This window comes from Lissotriton helveticus, chromosome 6 (assembly GCF_964261635.1).
Source record: "Lissotriton helveticus chromosome 6, aLisHel1.1, whole genome shotgun sequence".
Classification (NCBI taxonomy): Eukaryota; Metazoa; Chordata; class Amphibia; order Caudata; family Salamandridae; genus Lissotriton; species Lissotriton helveticus.
Window position 1 is genome coordinate 643,850,098 of NC_136067.1, and position 17,151 is coordinate 643,867,248.

The 17,151-nt window shown below is 46.5% G+C and overlaps 1 protein-coding gene across 2 annotated transcripts in view; it reads right to left on the reverse strand.

The window, feature by feature from the left end:
- PHIP (PHIP subunit of CUL4-Ring ligase complex) overlaps positions 1-17,151 on the reverse strand; it is a 2,061,705-nt gene that overhangs the window by 1,216,866 nt on the left and 827,688 nt on the right. For both annotated transcript variants that reach the window (XM_078648101.1, XM_078648100.1), the window contains exon 26: positions 10,797-10,921. In XM_078648101.1, the coding sequence (XP_078504227.1) occupies positions 10,797-10,921 (125 nt within the window). The remainder of the gene's footprint in view (positions 1-10,796; positions 10,922-17,151) is intronic.

The window sequence follows — 17,151 nt, forward strand, 5'->3', positions numbered from 1 at the left end:
TCTTTTTGTTCCGAAACGTTTGCTTCAAATCGTGAGGCTGTGTGACTCTTCCTCTTGGTAATACTGTGCATGGTCAGGTGGAGAGGATGTAAAGAATACTGTGTATGGGAGGAGGAGCCTAGCCAGCAACCGCGATGGCCGCCTGAGCCCTCGGCTCCGCCGACCCTTCCGCTTCCCTCCCGTACCGCTTCTTCTCCTGCTCGCTAATCTGTAACTATGCTGCGGTATTGGGTTCGGGAAGCGACGCTGTTTCCAGCGATGTGCTCCCCGTCGATTTTCCTGCGATGAAAGTGACGGGATGCCTTGTTATCCTGTTGGTGCTCGAAGAAGGGGACCGGTTCTTTGTTCTCGGCTGCGCCCGGCCGGACGACAACAACATCGGCCATTGACGGCAGGGCGGCATCGGCTGGCGAGACGCGGCGGCGGCTCTGGGTCTTCTGCTGCGGCGCTACAACATCCCCTTCAATCTTCACGCTTCCAAGGTTCCATCGCTGGCGCTGCAACAATTGTATCCCTCTCCCCTGATGACTCCGTGAGTCTTCTTGTTGTCGAGCGGAGTGGTGGGGGCCATTTTGGGCGCAGTGAATCGCGCCTGCATTTGAGAGCTGCTCTTGCCGTGGGCATCTGTTCTGACTAGCATTGTGTTGCCATCACACGCGCGCTGGAATAGAGGGTGCTGCCATGGTCCCCACGCCCTGGCAGTGCTTGTCGGGGAGCCGACTTAACGACCGACTGCTTGGAAGTGTCTCCGGCGATCGGGGTCGGGGGTCGCCTCACGTTTGCGAGACCCATGTGCAGGGGACTGCAGTATCATCCTTTTACGAGGCGCCCTTGCATATCGGCGACGTTTTGTGTGCTCTGGCCGACTTACACGATGCTCTGTGTTACAACGCCCGTGATCTGGAGGGCCGATTGGATGTCATTTTGCCCCCACTCTCCTCGCCTTGCCGAGCTGGCGCTCGCGTGCGGACCGTTTTGCCACACCCTGGGCTCGACTGCTACAGGCCGCCGCTTCAGAGATGCGAGGAGGTGCTGAGGGTGAGGGAACTATACAACATCGCGACTCTGCCGGTCGCGGCAATGGTGGTTGTGCTGCGCCCTGCGCTTGTACAGATGCTGGGAGATCGCCTTTGGAAGCCATCTTTGATACCTCTGTTGGGGTCTGTTTGCGAGACTGACACTCTTATCCTGGGTATGTTGCCTCCGCTTGGATTGACTCACTTTGGTGGACTGCTGCTGTGGACTTGCCTGTGCTGTGCCTTCCTGGATCACATTGCCCTGAACCGGATGGCTGTAGGTGGATGGTGCCGTGTCTTGCTGTGGTCCTTCTGGCTGCCTCCACTGCTCCGTGGGGCTACTTCGCTACGGTATTTCATTGGCACATTGGATCGCAAGGGACAAGGTTGACTCTGTTTTTCCCCTTCTTCCTTATCGATGATGGCTGGACGGGGGAGCTGGACGTTGGTTATGTTTCATTAGGGGTCGGGGGTGGGGTGGCCGATACTATTCTTGCTGGCTGTTTTGGGTACTTATGGATGGCCCTCCTCCGGTAATATATGCCTCTTTTTCTTTCTGTTCTTTTCTTTCTTCTTTATTTCGGGTACTCTTTTTGGGGCGACAGACACATTGCAAGGGGGGGGGTAGGCCGTAGCCTTTGCATGCATGTAGGGTGGGGGGATCTTATTTCGTTCTTTTTGGTTTCTATGGGCCTTTATTTCCCTTTTTATTTTATATAACCCTTTGTCTTTCCCCTTTTTCTTTGGGTCACTGGTGTTAGTTGTAAAGGGGTGGGTAGCAACTGGCGCACGATGCGTTCTGCGATTGTCAATCCTTATGTACTGTTTTGGTGCCGCCATTTTAACGATGTCTTCATGCTCGCTGGATTCTTGCTGTGAGTTGCCCGCTTCAATTTTGCTGATCTGTCTGGTCCTTGATCCTTTCTAGTCTTTCCAGCTTACTATTCTTTATTTACAAGCAAAAAAAAAAAAAAAGGAAAACCTTTAACAATGAACCTTCCCCTTCTCCTGCTTCCCGGTAGTACATGTCTTCCGGTGTGATTCGAATCGACTGTAATTTGTTTGGAATACTGCTGCGATGCCATATTGTGTGCTGATGTGCTCCAAAACGTTGTTGAGGCCGGCCGGATGGTTGTAGGCCCGTATTTGTTTCTGACATTGTGCAATAAAGGTTTTAAAAAAAGAAAAAAAAAAAGAATACTGTGTATGTAAGCATCAAGATGGCCATGCATTGGTATGAGATGAAGTATGAACACTGCCACCTACACAAGAATTTGGGGAGGTGAGATGGTGAATGTGAATCTACAGCACTACATGCCAAGAACAGATGGTTACAGGGTAAGTAACATAATCCGTTCGAAGCCTGTGTGCTGTAGATACACATGCTTTACAAAGACTGTAAGCAGTCCCTCTCCTTAGGCAGTGGATAACTTGTTGGGTTAAAGTTGTCTGAAAAAAAGTCTTAAGTACTGCATGACAAACATTGGCTGTTGCCGTGGAAATAGATCCACACAATAATGTTTTGTGGAGTAGAGTATGATGCTGCTTTTAAATATAAGCAATAAGAATGCTTCCTAAAAAAAAAACCATAGAAGCTTCAATTTTCCGAGTGGAGTGGGCTTTTGGTGTAACAGGTAAAAATCGTTTGGCCTTTGCATAGATTGTCTGTATGCATTTAACTATCCATCTTGAAATGCTTGATTTAGAAATAGCTTTCCCTAAACAAAGAGGAGCAAAGGCAACTAACAATTGTCTAATTTTTCTAAATGATTTAGCCATGCCAATGTAATACATTAATGCCCTTTTTACATCTAAAGTGCGTAATGCCCTTTCTGCAACTGTGTAATTTTTGGGAAAAATACAGGAAAATCAATAGATGGGTAATATGCGAACACTACTTTTGACAGAAAATTGGGGTTTGTTCTAAGCACTACCCTACCCTTGTCTAGCTGAAAGAAAAGCTCTTCTAGGGTGAATGCCTGAATTACACTAAATCTTCTAAGAGAGGTAATAGCAATTAAAAAAGAAAGTTTCCATGAAAGATATTGCAACTGACAAGAATGTAATGGTTCAAAAGGAGGACCCATTAATCTTGTTAGGACAGTTTAAATTCCATGCAGGTTCAGGTGGAAGTCTAGGGGAAATTATTCTTTTAAGTCCCTCCATGAAAGCTTTTATAACAAGAATTTGTTATGCTATGCAGGATACACTAGTATAGGCTTGAGTAGTCACCTGACTCTTCACCTACATTTACCGTACCATTGTACTACATTAAAGACTTTGGAATTGACCTTTTACCTAGTTAAGCGCTGCAGAAATGGGTGGTTTCACCCGTAAACTAGCCTTGTTAATCATGCATAAGGATTCTCAGAATCACTGCAGGATTACCATCTTCTACATAATAACTATGAATGAGGGTCATCCCTTCAGTCATCCTTGACCGACATGACACAGCAAGGTAGAATCCCCTGAGGGTACCTTTTGGGTATAAATACACCACATATTTGCCAGAGTAGGCAGAGGGGAATGCTGACTACTGACTACTGACGCAAGACGCTGAGGTTCCAGTACGCAAACACTCCAGCTAGCAGTGGTCTGACATTACTTGCGTGGTGTCCATCTCGAGACCAAGACGGAGTCCCACAGTCTCTCGCTTCAGGTAATGGAGTTGGCTTCAGCCTAGGGGGATTCTCGGCTCTACACCTACATACATGCTAGGTAAACTTAGGTACATCTAGTTAGGGTTGCATCATAGGACCCATTATTACTGTCATGTATTTATATACCTGCCTGTTTTCATTGTTTTAGCACTATGGTAGGAATCTATCATCCATTTATTCTATTGGTGCTTATTATCTTTTATATCTGTTTCTGTCTTATGGTTGTTTCAACACACTTTTTACACTAGAATGACACTGGTTCAATAAATGCTTTTTGAAAACGTCCTGCTGTTTATTCTGTGTATCTATCTGAGAGAAGGGGAGCACAAGTGACTGAGCGAAAAGTACTGTACTGTTTACATGATCCCTGATAGGACAGGGTTGTCATGTTTGATAGTTGCCAAGAACTATTCTCTCCTTGGCAAGAGGAGTCTACAGTGGCACTGTGAGCTAGCTGGTATACAGGCGAACATACTCAGTGGGGGTGTCTGGATTCAGTCTGGACACCAGTCCCACAGTCTATGTTGTCTAAACATGATGCAGATCCTATAAATCCTATAAAGGGTTATAGGAGCTACATGCCAATTTTAAACACTGATATGTGTAGTTCATTCTGAAGATAAGCAGCAAAAGCTGCAAGGTGTATTCCTATAGAAGTATATGGTAATCCAGCAGTTTGTAAATGCAATAGATATAACATAAGTGTTTGTACCTTTGCTTGAAGAGGATTCATGTTTTGTTTGTGACAGAACATAACAAAACAATTCCATTTCACTGTATAACATTGGCTTGTAGTTGGTTTACGAGCTTCTTTAAGAATGTTCATTCAGTCTTGAGGCAAATTTAAGTATACAAACTCTAAGACTTCAGGAGCTAAATTGCAAGATTCAATTCTTTGGGATTGGGATGTCTTAGTGTTCCATGGTTCTGCGCGAGAAGGTCCATATTGAGGTGAAGCTTCTTGTGTGGGACTAGAGATAGTACAATGAGTGTTGAGAACCATGGTTGTCGAGCCCCTGTGGGTGCTATTAGTATCATGGTGAGCGATGTTTGCCTAAATTTCCTGACCACTTATGGAAGTAGAGGGAGACATGGAAAAGCATATGAAAATATCCCTGACCAGTTCCTCCATAGAGCATTGCCTTTGAACTGATGGTGATGATATCTGCTTGCGAAGTGTGGGCATTTCGCTTTTTCTTTTGTTGTAAACAGATCTGTCTCTGGAAATCACCATTTGTGAAAGTATGGTTGAAGAACATATGGGTGGATTTCCCATTTGTGGACTTGTTGTGATCTGCTCAGAAAGTCTGCAATCTGATTGCTTGTCCCTGGGACATGCTCTGCTAACATATAAATGCTGTTGTGTATTACTAACTTCCATATTTTCTAAGCTAAGTGGAGAGATTGAGTCCCCCTGTTTTTGTAAATAATACATAGTTGTCATATTGTCTATTCGAATCAGGCCCGCTTTGTGTTGTAGGTGAATTAGGAAAGCTGTGATCGCTAGAAGAACAGCTTGCAGCTCTAGGTGATTGATAAGGACTTGTGTTTGGAACCTCATAGTCCCTGATAGATGTGCTCCCCACCCTGTTAGAGACGCATCTGTTAGAGTTATTTGTGAAACTGGGTCTTGAAACGGACACCCTTTGATAGATTTTGTGGATTCCATCATTGGAGAGAGTGATAAGTGTGGCTGTTTACCAACACTAGATCATGAAGTTGACCCAGTGGTCGAGTCCATTGCTGGGATAGACATTGCTGTAGAGGTCTCATGTTGAGGCTGGAATGTGGAACTTGTAAATACAAGATGCCATCATGCTCAAAAGACTTAGAAATATTTTGGCTGGAATGTGAGTCCCTTGCTCACTTTGCCACTGGATTCAAGCTAGCCTGGCTGGTGAGTCCCAGGTTGCTTGTTTACGGTTCAGAAAAGACCTGGCTTGGCAGTTCGGGCTGGACTGTTCCCATGAGGCACTGGGTCAAGACTGATATGCATATAGCTGGGTCAGAACTGAGGTGGCCAAGTGAGCTAAAGAACAATGATGGATTCAACCCAGAGTGAGTGTCTGAAAAGTTTCAGCGCTCCGTCCATCATCTCCTTGTGTTTGGAATGTGGGTTTGTTTGAAATTGCTTTATTAACTTTAGTATATTGCATATTCTGTCTGTGTTTGGGGATGCTAATGCTAGATTTGTGTTGAGCGTGACCCCTAGAAATGCTTGAGTGGTAGCTGGCTGTAGAAGAGATTTTTGTAAGTTGACAGTAAACCCAAGTTGATGTAGTAAATCTAGGGTTTTATGAGTATTTTGTTTGCAAAGTATGAATGTATTTGCTTTGGTTAGCCAGTTGTCTAGATAATAAAAGACATGAATGTTTTCCCAGATGTGCTGCCACAATTGCTATGCACTATGTGACTACTCTTGATGCTGTAGTGATTCCAAAGGGAAGAACTAATGATTTTCCTGAAATCGGAGGTACAGTCTGTGTGCAGGATAAATTGGTACATAAAAATAGACGTCCTTACGATGTAGGGTTGCCATGAAGTCTTCTTTTTGTAATAAAGGGATGATATCTTGATGAGTGACCATATGGAAATGTTCTGATATTAAGTAATGATTTAGTGGTCTGAGATCTAGAATGGGCCTGAAAGATCCATCGTTTTGGGGGATAAGGAAGTATAGTGAAATTGTAGTGAAACTGGTTCTATTGCTCCTTTCTGCAAGTGTTGCATGGATAGTTTGTGTTTGCGAGGTGGAATATTTGGAGGAGTTGTTATAAGTTCCAGATAATAACCATGTGGGATAATGTCTACGACCCATTGGTCTGTTGTAATTGACTTCCACTTTTGGAGAAACTGCTGAAGATGACCCCCAACTGTTTGGTGTTGTGGAGGAAAGGTAAAGGAGTCACTGTTCATTGTTGGTATTTGAGGAACGTGTATTGTTGACTCTGCCTTTTACTTTAAAATTGTTACCTCTGTAAGAAGCTCTGTAGAAGGCCTTAATTGTTGAGGTTTGTCCTAGAGTTTTATATTGTGAATATTAATAAGAATATTAATATTTGTATAGCGCACATATCACCCCCAGGGGGGTCTCAAAGCGCTGGTACGCATACCGCTGTGGAACCCATCCTGGCTTTCCCTGTGAAGTACCCACTCCTGGGCACCCCCAAGGTGAGGCCAAGCATCCCAGCGTTGTTGGGGCAGTTGTGGAGATTAAGCAAGCTATTGCCCAGAGTTGCAGAGTGGGACCCATGATTAGAGTAGGCACCGAGGTGAGAATTATCGAGTCCGCGGACACTGAGCCCAAGCTCCTGCCGCGTCTGGTCTTGAACCCTGGTCCCGTGCCTGACCTCTGCTTCAGGGTCTGCCGCCTCTAACCAGTGAGCCTCACTTCTTCACTGAGGTGTCTGCAGTGTAGAAGCTGTTCTAGCCCCTGGTTCAATATTGGGCCTACGAAAGGAACCTCTGTAGAGCTTTATTTGACTTTGCTACCTCTGTGTCATTTTTCATTTTTTCAAGGACTGTGTCCACCTGGGGGTCAAAGAGATGTTCCTTGTCAAATCGGAGGTTCAATATAGTTTGTTGCAACTCAGGTTTGAAACCGGACACCTTTAACTATTCATGCCTTCTTATTAAGACACTAGTATTTATACTCCTAGCTGCAGTGTCAGCTGCATCTAATGCACACTTAATAGAGTTGTTGGTGATCAGTGTGCCTCCTTAACAATCTTTTGACCTCTTTCTGTGCTCTTCTGGTAGATATTGGAGAAGGCCCTCTATTTCGTACCAGTGGGCCCTTGCTAGTAATTCTTTTACCAGAAGCATCCATAAGCTTGGCTTCTTTTTCTGATGGCGGTGCTTCTCCAGTTGTTTGAGAGTTAGCCCTTTTCCTAGCATTGGATACTATTAAAGAGTCAGGAGTTAACTGACCTCTAATAATAATGGGGTCTAAAAGTGGTGGTTTGTATTCTTTAATAATGAAAGGAGTAATTATTCTTGCTTTACAGGTTTGAACATTTAATCTGCATGAAATGTCACATCTTTTAAAAGTGGTAAATATTTTGCCCCTATTTGTGTATTGGATAAAGTTTCAAAGAGGAAATCCTCCTCCATGGAGTCCTTATATAAAAGTATCTGATGGAAAGTGGCTGCTCTGGCTATAAGGTCCTGATAAGCAGATGCATTTAATGGAGGTGATGGACAGCTAGGGTAAATATCAGGATCAATATCAAGATGGGTATCAATATTATACTCCTCCCAAGGATCCCCTGGTTGGGTGTCATCTGGGATGTATTGATCCTCAACTACTGTTGACTGAGGAGACATATTACCAGCCTCAGACAATTTTGTGGGGTTAGGTGGTGTAGTTGGTGGTCGAGGTGTAGATTGTGGTACAGGTGAAGAAGGAATGGGAATGAGCAATGGACTTGTTGCAGCATTCTTCCTTTTCTTCTTTATAGGTTGAACGGAAACTTCCATAACCCAAAGAAGAATTGTTGCGAGAACAGCATCAAGAGCGGGAATGGGAATGTACTCTTGACTTGTACCAGTACTTGCACACGGTCTGAATTATGTTGGTGTTCAGTGACCCAGTTTCGCTTCAGGTTCATGAGGCCACATTCACATGTCTTGGAGTCATACCCCAAGCCCAAACATCAGAGGCAAACCTTGCCGGGTCAGTCATCAACATCCGTTTCCAACAGCTATGGCACGGTTTGAACCCTGTATTATCAGTGGCACATAATTTCCTTGCAGACTGAAAAAATAATTTAGAAGGATATATAAACTGATTAATAGGGGAGCAGAGCTCCTGATCTGGGTTTAAAGGCAAAAAAGGAAGGTACTGACAATGGAGCACATGAGTGGTGCCTAAAAAGGCTCCACTATGTCACTGGAGAGCAGAATCAAATCAACAAGGATCTGCATGGAACCACCTAGAGGCACGTGGCAGCATTGCTATGAAAACTTCCAGGTTAAGTGTGTTGCCTTGGGAACATTATAAATGTAAGCAATCTGCAGTCAGATGTATCCATCAGAAAACTAAACTTACAGAAAACTATGTAGGGCAAAGCCTACTTGATAGAAATCTAAGAAATGAATGAATACATTAACACTGCTCTACTCTTATGGTTGCAATTTAGAAAAAAATCAGCTCATTCACATGCCAAAATGTATATCTTCCTTACCTCATTGATTGAGCCGTAGAGCATACATGCTCCAATTGCGGATTACACTGCAACTCTTAAGTAATAACTAGTACACTGAGAAAGATTATTGTTGGAATAGGAGGCTATAAAATAAAGTAAATTCATGAGTATCCGTTGAAAGCCGCTCATGGGTTATAGAGGAAATATACTTAATGTAGCACCTCAGATTGCTGTTTGTTGAAACAGGGCTCCTTAGTGAGTGCATCAAAAAATCTACACCATCAAAGGGAATGGCTGGCTAATGTGCATGAACAATGCTAGAGAAATGTGTGGCACTTACTAAATAACATCTTCTCATTATAATCTCAGAAGCATTTTTGCAGGTCTAAAAACAACAGCTGGTCTTAATTTCAGGGACAAAGGAACTTCTCTGTCTGAGACTATGTGCCAAGGTCACACATTATTAAAGTCCTCTGGGTCCTCAGATTCCATTTCCATTGTAAAAAAGAGAATTTGAATTGCAAAAGCACTTGAGACCATTTTATTCAGATAAAACTTACTTGAGAGGATGGGATCCACTTACTTGGTATGAGAGGTTAGAACTAAAGGTGCAATTGTCATTGGCTACCCTGTGAAGAGGTACAGGGCAAAATCTAGCACAAGAATTACTTTCAATGCAGTAACACCAAAAAAAATGAGGCTCACAGAATCAAAATCAAAGAGGGCTGAAAGAGGCCTTTTGAGTAGCTGTATCTTCGAAAAGCTGTTGCATACAATTTCAAAACTCCCCAAAATCAGAATGGTTAGCAGAAGGAGGAGCGAATCGCTTCATCCATTTAAAGATGTGAATGTGCTCCTCCGCAAGGAAGAATCATCTCATATCACTTTCAGGGCAGGCCAGGTCAGAACAAAGAAGAGATGATATAAGACAAGGAGTACTACGATTGCAATTTTTCTCTACACCTCTTGTTGTGTGTGGAACATCAGAATGGTACCTTTCAATCTCTTTGGAGATGCATAGAATGATTATATTACAACTGCTCTGGTCAAGTCCAAAGGACAGAGACGAATGATGACTGATGTTTCTACAGGCGAAGAAAAGCCAAGAAGTTTGTTGGTTAGGTAGAAAACAGAACATGTATCTTTAGTGATATTATGGCACAGGGCTAGATAATTGGTGATACAACTTGGCCTAAACTCAGGCTTTTAAACTATTTAATAATGCACAAAACTGTAATAAAAACAGCAGCACGAAATAGAAACTTTAGCAAGCTCCATATCAGTTTTATCAACGGCAAAAAAAAGGAAGCATACTAAATGGGTGCAGCTGGCACCATTATAGGGCCACTGTATTACTTTTGGCAGTGACAGCATCAGTCTCTCCTTTTGAAATATGTTTGCCACCTGCAAAGAGCTGAAATTCAGATGTAATATAAAACCTGGAGATATTGTATAAATATGGAATTAGTAAAAAAAAAAAAAGAAATCAATTTAACACTAATGCTCTACACCAATTCAAGAAATGATTAAAAACAAAAAATCTCTATTAGAGTCAAAAGGTGTTATCATGAGCCAACACAGTGAGTCAACTTGCATGGACTTAAAACAATGATGTCCAGGTCAAACAAAGCTTTTCAGCAAAGGGAATTATACTAAATGTTCTTCCATAAAGTGCAAAGTCTTCACTCGGAATTATCATTGTCAAGTTCTGTGAGGGAATACATGGATATTCCCCAGGAAATATGCACTGCTCTAGTCCTGATTTGTGCTTGTACCAATGCACCATTAGTTCACATCCTTCAAAAATGGACTTGGGGAAAGCTGACAAGACTGCTTATAGGTGACATACTTGGAGTATAATAGAGACATGAATGTGTTGGAAAGCCTAGTTATACTATTAACACAAAAAATTAATAATATGCAACAACCTTATTTGAACGGGCAAGGTAACTTAAAACACAAATATCGCTTACTTCATCGTGAAGGATCCGCCAGTAAGTTTTCCTGTGTCTGGGTCTAAGAAGGCAAGCTTAAGACAGCAAAGTGTAGGTAATCCTGATTCATATTTAATGCCAACAATTTTCATTAATTCTTGGTCCTGCAACAGATAATGCAAGCACAAAAAACTCAGGTGAAAATTAAACTTGCCATCACAATATGTTTCACCTACATATTTCTATATCTTATCAAGAACCCACCTGATAGCATGGCTAAACTTGGCCGCTACATTTATTCTGTAATTTGTATTCCTTTTACTTCCAGACTGTAGGCTATTTCCTAGTAGCAACATGTGGTTCCAACAAAATCTAATGTTAAAACCAAAAGTGGATTACATATCTGTCAACCAAAGTGTTGACAGGTACATGCCACAAAGATGACATATTCAACCTAAATTAGGTGTTTAACCTCAATACTTTTCCTAGTTTAAAATCTAAGCAAATCTTAGTTTTTAATGATGGCTGAGGGCTTGCACTGCTAATAAAAAAAACTACTGGCTAGGTGCAACAGAGACGTTATCACATTAAGATATTCATACTCGTTAGGCCATTGACCACTTCTTGAAAATACAAGTTCACGCCACAATATAATAAATAACGATGTTACAGTATCAGGCAAGTTAAGCATAAAGAAAAACCTATTTGTTTGTCTGCAGAACACAGCCACTGAGTTCTAGGCCAGGTCAAGTTTAGGAGCGAAAGGGAAGTTAGGAGACCCATGAGAGAGGGGGGCAAGGTCCAGGTAGAGCTTGTCCAGGTAGAAGGTGTTATAGGGAGGGTGTGCCACGAGTGCCTGCCATGTGCTGTCCCTCCAGGACCCATGTTATGACCATTAAGAAGACAGTTTTGATGGGCAAGAGCTTAAGAGGGCAATTGTGCAGAAGCTGAAATGGTAAACACATCAAGAAGGTGAGAATAAGATTCAGATCCCACTGGGGCATGATGAATAGCCTGTGGGGAAGGATTTGCTACAAGTCTTTAAGAAACGTAGCCACAAGTGACTTAAATCAAGAAAGTTGATCCAGCAACCACGTAAAAGTAAAAATGGATGAAGGATTACCTTTAAATGTGCCCAGCGCAGAGTCTTGCTGGCCCAATGAGAGAGAAAATAGAAGAACCTTGGATAGAGGTTCAGAAAGGGCGATGGTCGATGTTGTGGGAATCACACCATGTCACAAGGTTATCCCAACGGTAGGCTTACACCGACTTGGTGGAGGGACCCCTAGCTGCCAGAACAACATCACAGACTTCGGGACAATGGTCAAAGGAAGTCAATTGTTGCTGCTCTTTTTCCACGCATAAAAGTACACAGAGGTTCAGGTGCTGTGCATTCCCCTGTTGCTGCAACAGAAGATCCTCTCATAGGGGCAGCCTGATCGAAGGTCCAAAAGTCATACTCAACAGATCAGGATACCAGACTCTGTTTCCAATCCGGAGCCTCAAGAATAAATTGGGCTTGGTTGTTCCCGACAACTCTGGGTAGGAGCGGTATTGGAGTCAAGGAAAGCAGGAGCTCCATTCGAGACGTAAAGCATCTTCATGTGAGAGTCGCATTAGAAACCCAACTGTGCAAAACTGCTGACATTTTACATTCCCAGCTGTGCCAAATAGATCTAACCAAGGCTCACAACAGTGTCCTTGTACCACCTGCAAATGGAGAACACCATTCATGATCTGCTAGACATCTTCGGCTGAGTTTATCCGCCCTGGCATTCAGACAACCCTTTAAGTGTCGCACAACCAGGGAAATGCCTTGGCGTTTCAGCCGTGTCCAGAGATGAAAAGCTTTTTGACAAAGGGGTCATGTCCCCCAACAGCACTGTTTGTTGCAGTACCACTTGACTGATTTGTCTAGTGAAAACCTGCACCAACTTTCCCCTGAACAAAAGAAGACTTTCAATGCCCAGCTAACTACCCAAAGCTCCAACAGGATGATGTGGAGCTCAGACTCCACTGCAGACCAGAGCCCTCTGATCTCTATCTCTGACAGATGGCCATCCCATCCCAGAAGTGCATCTGTCACCACATCAGCCCTGTCTGGGAAAGGGAGAGGGGTCTGCCACTGACCCAATCGCGGTATGTCAGCCACTACTGCAGATCTTTCGCAGTTCCCTTAGAGATCTGGACCATGTTGGAGAGATTCCACGGATGCTACACCCACTGTGACTTCAGGTCCCATTGTAGAACCCGCATATAATTATGGGCATGAGTAACAAGCAGGATGCAGGAGGCCATGAGGTCCAACAACCTCAGGGTCATTCTCACTGAAATCGAGACTAAAGACTGAAACATCAGTATCATAGCCTGAATATCCTGTAATCGCCACTTGAGAGGATAGGCCCTGAACTGCACTATGTCCAGAACAGCTCCAATGAAAGGGTGTGTTTAAGAGCGAGTCCGGTGTGACTTCGGCACATTGATAGTGAACCTCAGCTAGGGCAGAGGGTTTGCAGCAGTCTGGATGTAGGAGACAACTGCCTGGTCCAAGCCCGCCTTCAACAGCGAATAGGTCAGATAGGGAAAAAGTGGAAGCCCTGACCTCTGCAGATGAGCTGCAACCATATTGATCACTTTTGTGAACACCTAAGGGGCATTGGTAAGGAAAGGGAAAGTGCTACTGGCCCACCGTTAACCGCAGGTAACAACTGTGGGCAGGCAGGACGGGATGTGGAAAAATGAGTCCAGCGCTTCATCCAATCTCCCGGGGACAGGGCTGACAGAACTTGTGAGAGCCTGAGCATCTTGAATGTCTACTTTTTCAAGATGGGATTGAGAAGACAAATATCTAGGATAAGACAAAGGCCTTCATGTATTCTTAGGCACCAGAAAGTAGCAGGAATAGCAACCACAACTTACTGCTCATGCCGGCACCCTCTCTGTAGCTCCCTTGGGCAAAAGAGCTAGCACTTCCTGACAGAGCAAGAAGGAGTGGTCTTCCATCAGCAAGTCATGAATGGGTGGTATGGATGAAGGTGTAGTCACAAAGGGGAGTCAGTAGCCCCTTTTGACGATCTGCAAAACCTAACAGTCCAACTTTACCGCTGGTGTTGCAGGTGATGGCGTTTCCTGCCTCCCACAGGATGCCCATGATGGTCAGAGGACAAACTAACGCTGCCTGTCCCAACTAGTTTATGAAACATGTGTCCTTGACCATGAAAAAGCTGTGAAGTCTGCTAGCTTTGGGGCTCAGAGGGCATGGAAGTGGTTGGAAACCCCTTCTGTGGCCACAAAAGGCAGACTTGGATTGACGAATGGCCACTGACAAACCCAAGGACCTGGCAATAGCTCTGCTGTCTTTAAAGTGCTCCAGCACGGAGTCCACCTTCTAAACCAAAAAGACTTGAGCCTCAAAGGACATGTATATAAACGAGGCTTGGACAGCCCCAGAAAACCAGTAGTTCTAAGCCAGGTGTGGCACCGCAGGGCCACTGAATATGAACAAGCTCAACCCAGTGAGTAGGTCGTAACAAGTCCACATCGTATGGTGAACTTTGTTGGGTCTCTCCCCTCAGCAATAGCTTGGTAGAGTATGGCTCGGGCCTCCTCCAAGAACATGGGAAGCACTCGTGCAACTGAATCCTGTATTGTATAGGAATATCGGCGGAAAAGGCATGGAGTGTTTATTTAACAAAGTGCAAGGCTGATGGAGGAGAACAGTCTCTTTCCAAAGGTTTCCAGCCTTTTGCAGTCCCATATCCAAAGGAGTGGTAGACCATGCATCATGGTTGATCCTAGAAGTGGAGGCTTGGAATTACAAGCTCTCCGGGGTGCGGTGTTTGGTAAGGAAACAGGTAGCCCCAGGATTAGGGTGATGGCGGCAGGCATTTGCCCTATACACAGGAGCCCTTGTACAGGGCTTGGACCACGCCTCGAGTAGGATGTCAGTAAAGGCTTCATTAAATGGGAGTAAGGGTTTTTTTGGAGGGAGAGAGACTTGGTTAAAGCATCTTTGTCAAGGTGTTTATCTTGATTGACACTGTGGGCAGCTGAAGGTCTAAGACTGCAGCTCCCCTACACATCCCCAAGGCAAAAGAGGGTCAATCCTACATAGTCACGGTAGGAGAAGAGACCAAGCATCTAGCCACCTGGCAACCACCTGTTCCTCATACCAGTTCTCCTCTTCATCTAAGGCATGGGTACTCACAAAATTTCTCTCGGGGCCAAATTTACAGTGTGGTTTGTGTTCGAGGGCCGCACCGGTGGGGGAGGGGGCGGCTAGATCAACAAAAAAAAAACTATGACCATGAGGTTGATCACAGGTCCCTGCAGCGGATGCCTTCATCCACTGAGCCACCAGACCCGGCATACACACATCTCTCTCCCTCCCTCGCTCCCTCTCTCGCTGCCTCGCTCCCTGCCTCGCTCCCTCACGCCCTCCCTCGCGCCCACCCTCCCTCGCTCCCTCCCTCTGTCTCTCTCACTCACTCCCTCTCTCACGCACTCACTCCCTCCCACTCCACTCCCTCCCTCCCCCTACTCTACTCCCTCACTCCCCCTACTCCCTCACTCCCCCTACTCCCTCACTCCCCCTACTCCCTCACTCCCTCCCTCTCTCCCCTCACTTCTCCCTCTCCCTCTCTCCCTCCCCCTCACTCCCTCTCCCTCACTCCCTCTCCCTCACTCCCTCCCTCCCTCCCTCCCTCTCCCCCTCCCTCACTCCCCTCTCTCCTCCTCCCTCCCTCACTCTCCCTCACTCCCTCCCTCCCTCTCCCCCTCCCTCACTCCCTCTCACTCACTCCCTCTCACTCACTCACTCACTCACTCACTCACTCACTCACTCACTCACTCACTCTCACTCCCTCTCACTCCCTCTCACTCCCTCTCACTCACTCACTCACTCACTCCCACTCCCTCCCACTCACTCACTCCCACTCACTCACTCCCTCCCACTCACTCCCTCCCACTCACTCCCTCCCACTCACTCCCTCCCTCCCACTCCCTCCCTCCCACTCCCTCCCTCCCACTCCTCCCTCCCACTCCCTCCCTCCCACTCCCTCCCTCCCACTCCCTCCCTCCCACTCCCTCCCTCCCACTCCCTCCCTCCCACTCCCTCCCACTCCCTCCCTCCCACTCTCCCTCCCTCCCACTCACTCCCTCCCTCCCTCCCTCCCCACTCTCCCTCCCTTGTTCCCTCTCTCCCTCCCTCCCTCCCTTGTTCCCTCTCTCACTCACTCCCTCCCTCTCACTCCTCTCACTCACTCACTCCCTCTCTCACTCACTCACTCACTTGTTCCTCTCTCACTACCTCCCCCTCTCCCTCACTCCCTCTCCCTCTCTCCCTCACTCCCTCCCTCACTCCCTCCCTCTCACTCCCTCCCTCTCACTCACTCCCTCCCTCTCACTCACTCACTCACTCACTCGCTCGCTCCCTCACTCCCTCACTCACTCACTCCCACTCACTCCCACTCACTCCCACTCACTCCCACTCACTCCCACTCACTCCCACTCCCTCTCACTCACTCACTCCCCCTCACTCACTCCCCCTCACTCACTCCCTCACTCCCACCCCCTCCCTCACACTCCCTCACTCCCCCTCCCTCACTCACTCCCTCTCACTCCCTCTCACTCCCTCTCACTCCCTCTCACTCCCTCTCACTCCCTCTCACTCCCTCCCTCCACTCACTCACTCCCACTCACTCACTCACTCCCTCCCCTCACTCCCTCTCACTCCCTCTCACTCCCTCCCCCTCACTCCCTCTCACTCCCTCCCCCTCACTCCCCCTCACTCCCTCTCACTCCCTCTCACTCCCTCTCCCTCTCACTCCCTCCCTCTCACTCACTCACTCCCACTCACTCACTCACTCACTCCCTCTCACTCCCTCACTCCCTCTCACTCACTCACTCACTCACTCACTCCCACTCCCACTCACTCCCACTCACTCCCACTCCCTCCCACTCACTCCCTCCCTCACTCCCTCCCTCTCACTCCCTCCCACTCACTCACTCCCTCACTCCTTCTCACTCACTCCCTCCCACTCACTCACTCCCACTCTCCCTCCCTTGTTCCCTCTCCCTCCCTCCCTTGTTCCCTCTCTCCCTCCCTCCTTCCCTCCCCCTCCCTCTCCCCATCCCTCTCCCTCACTCCCTCCCTCCCTCCCTCCTCTCTCTCCCTCCCTCCCTCCTTCCCTCCCCCTCCCTCTCCCCATCCCTCACTCACTCACTCCCTCCCTCCCTCTCCCACTCCCACTCCCTCCCACTCCCACTCCCTCCCACTCCCACTCCCACTCCCTCCCTCCCTCCCACTCCCTCCCACTCCCACTCCCTCCCTCCCAATCCCCCTCCCTCCCACTCCCTCACTCCCACTCCCTCCCCCCCACTCCCACTCCCTCCC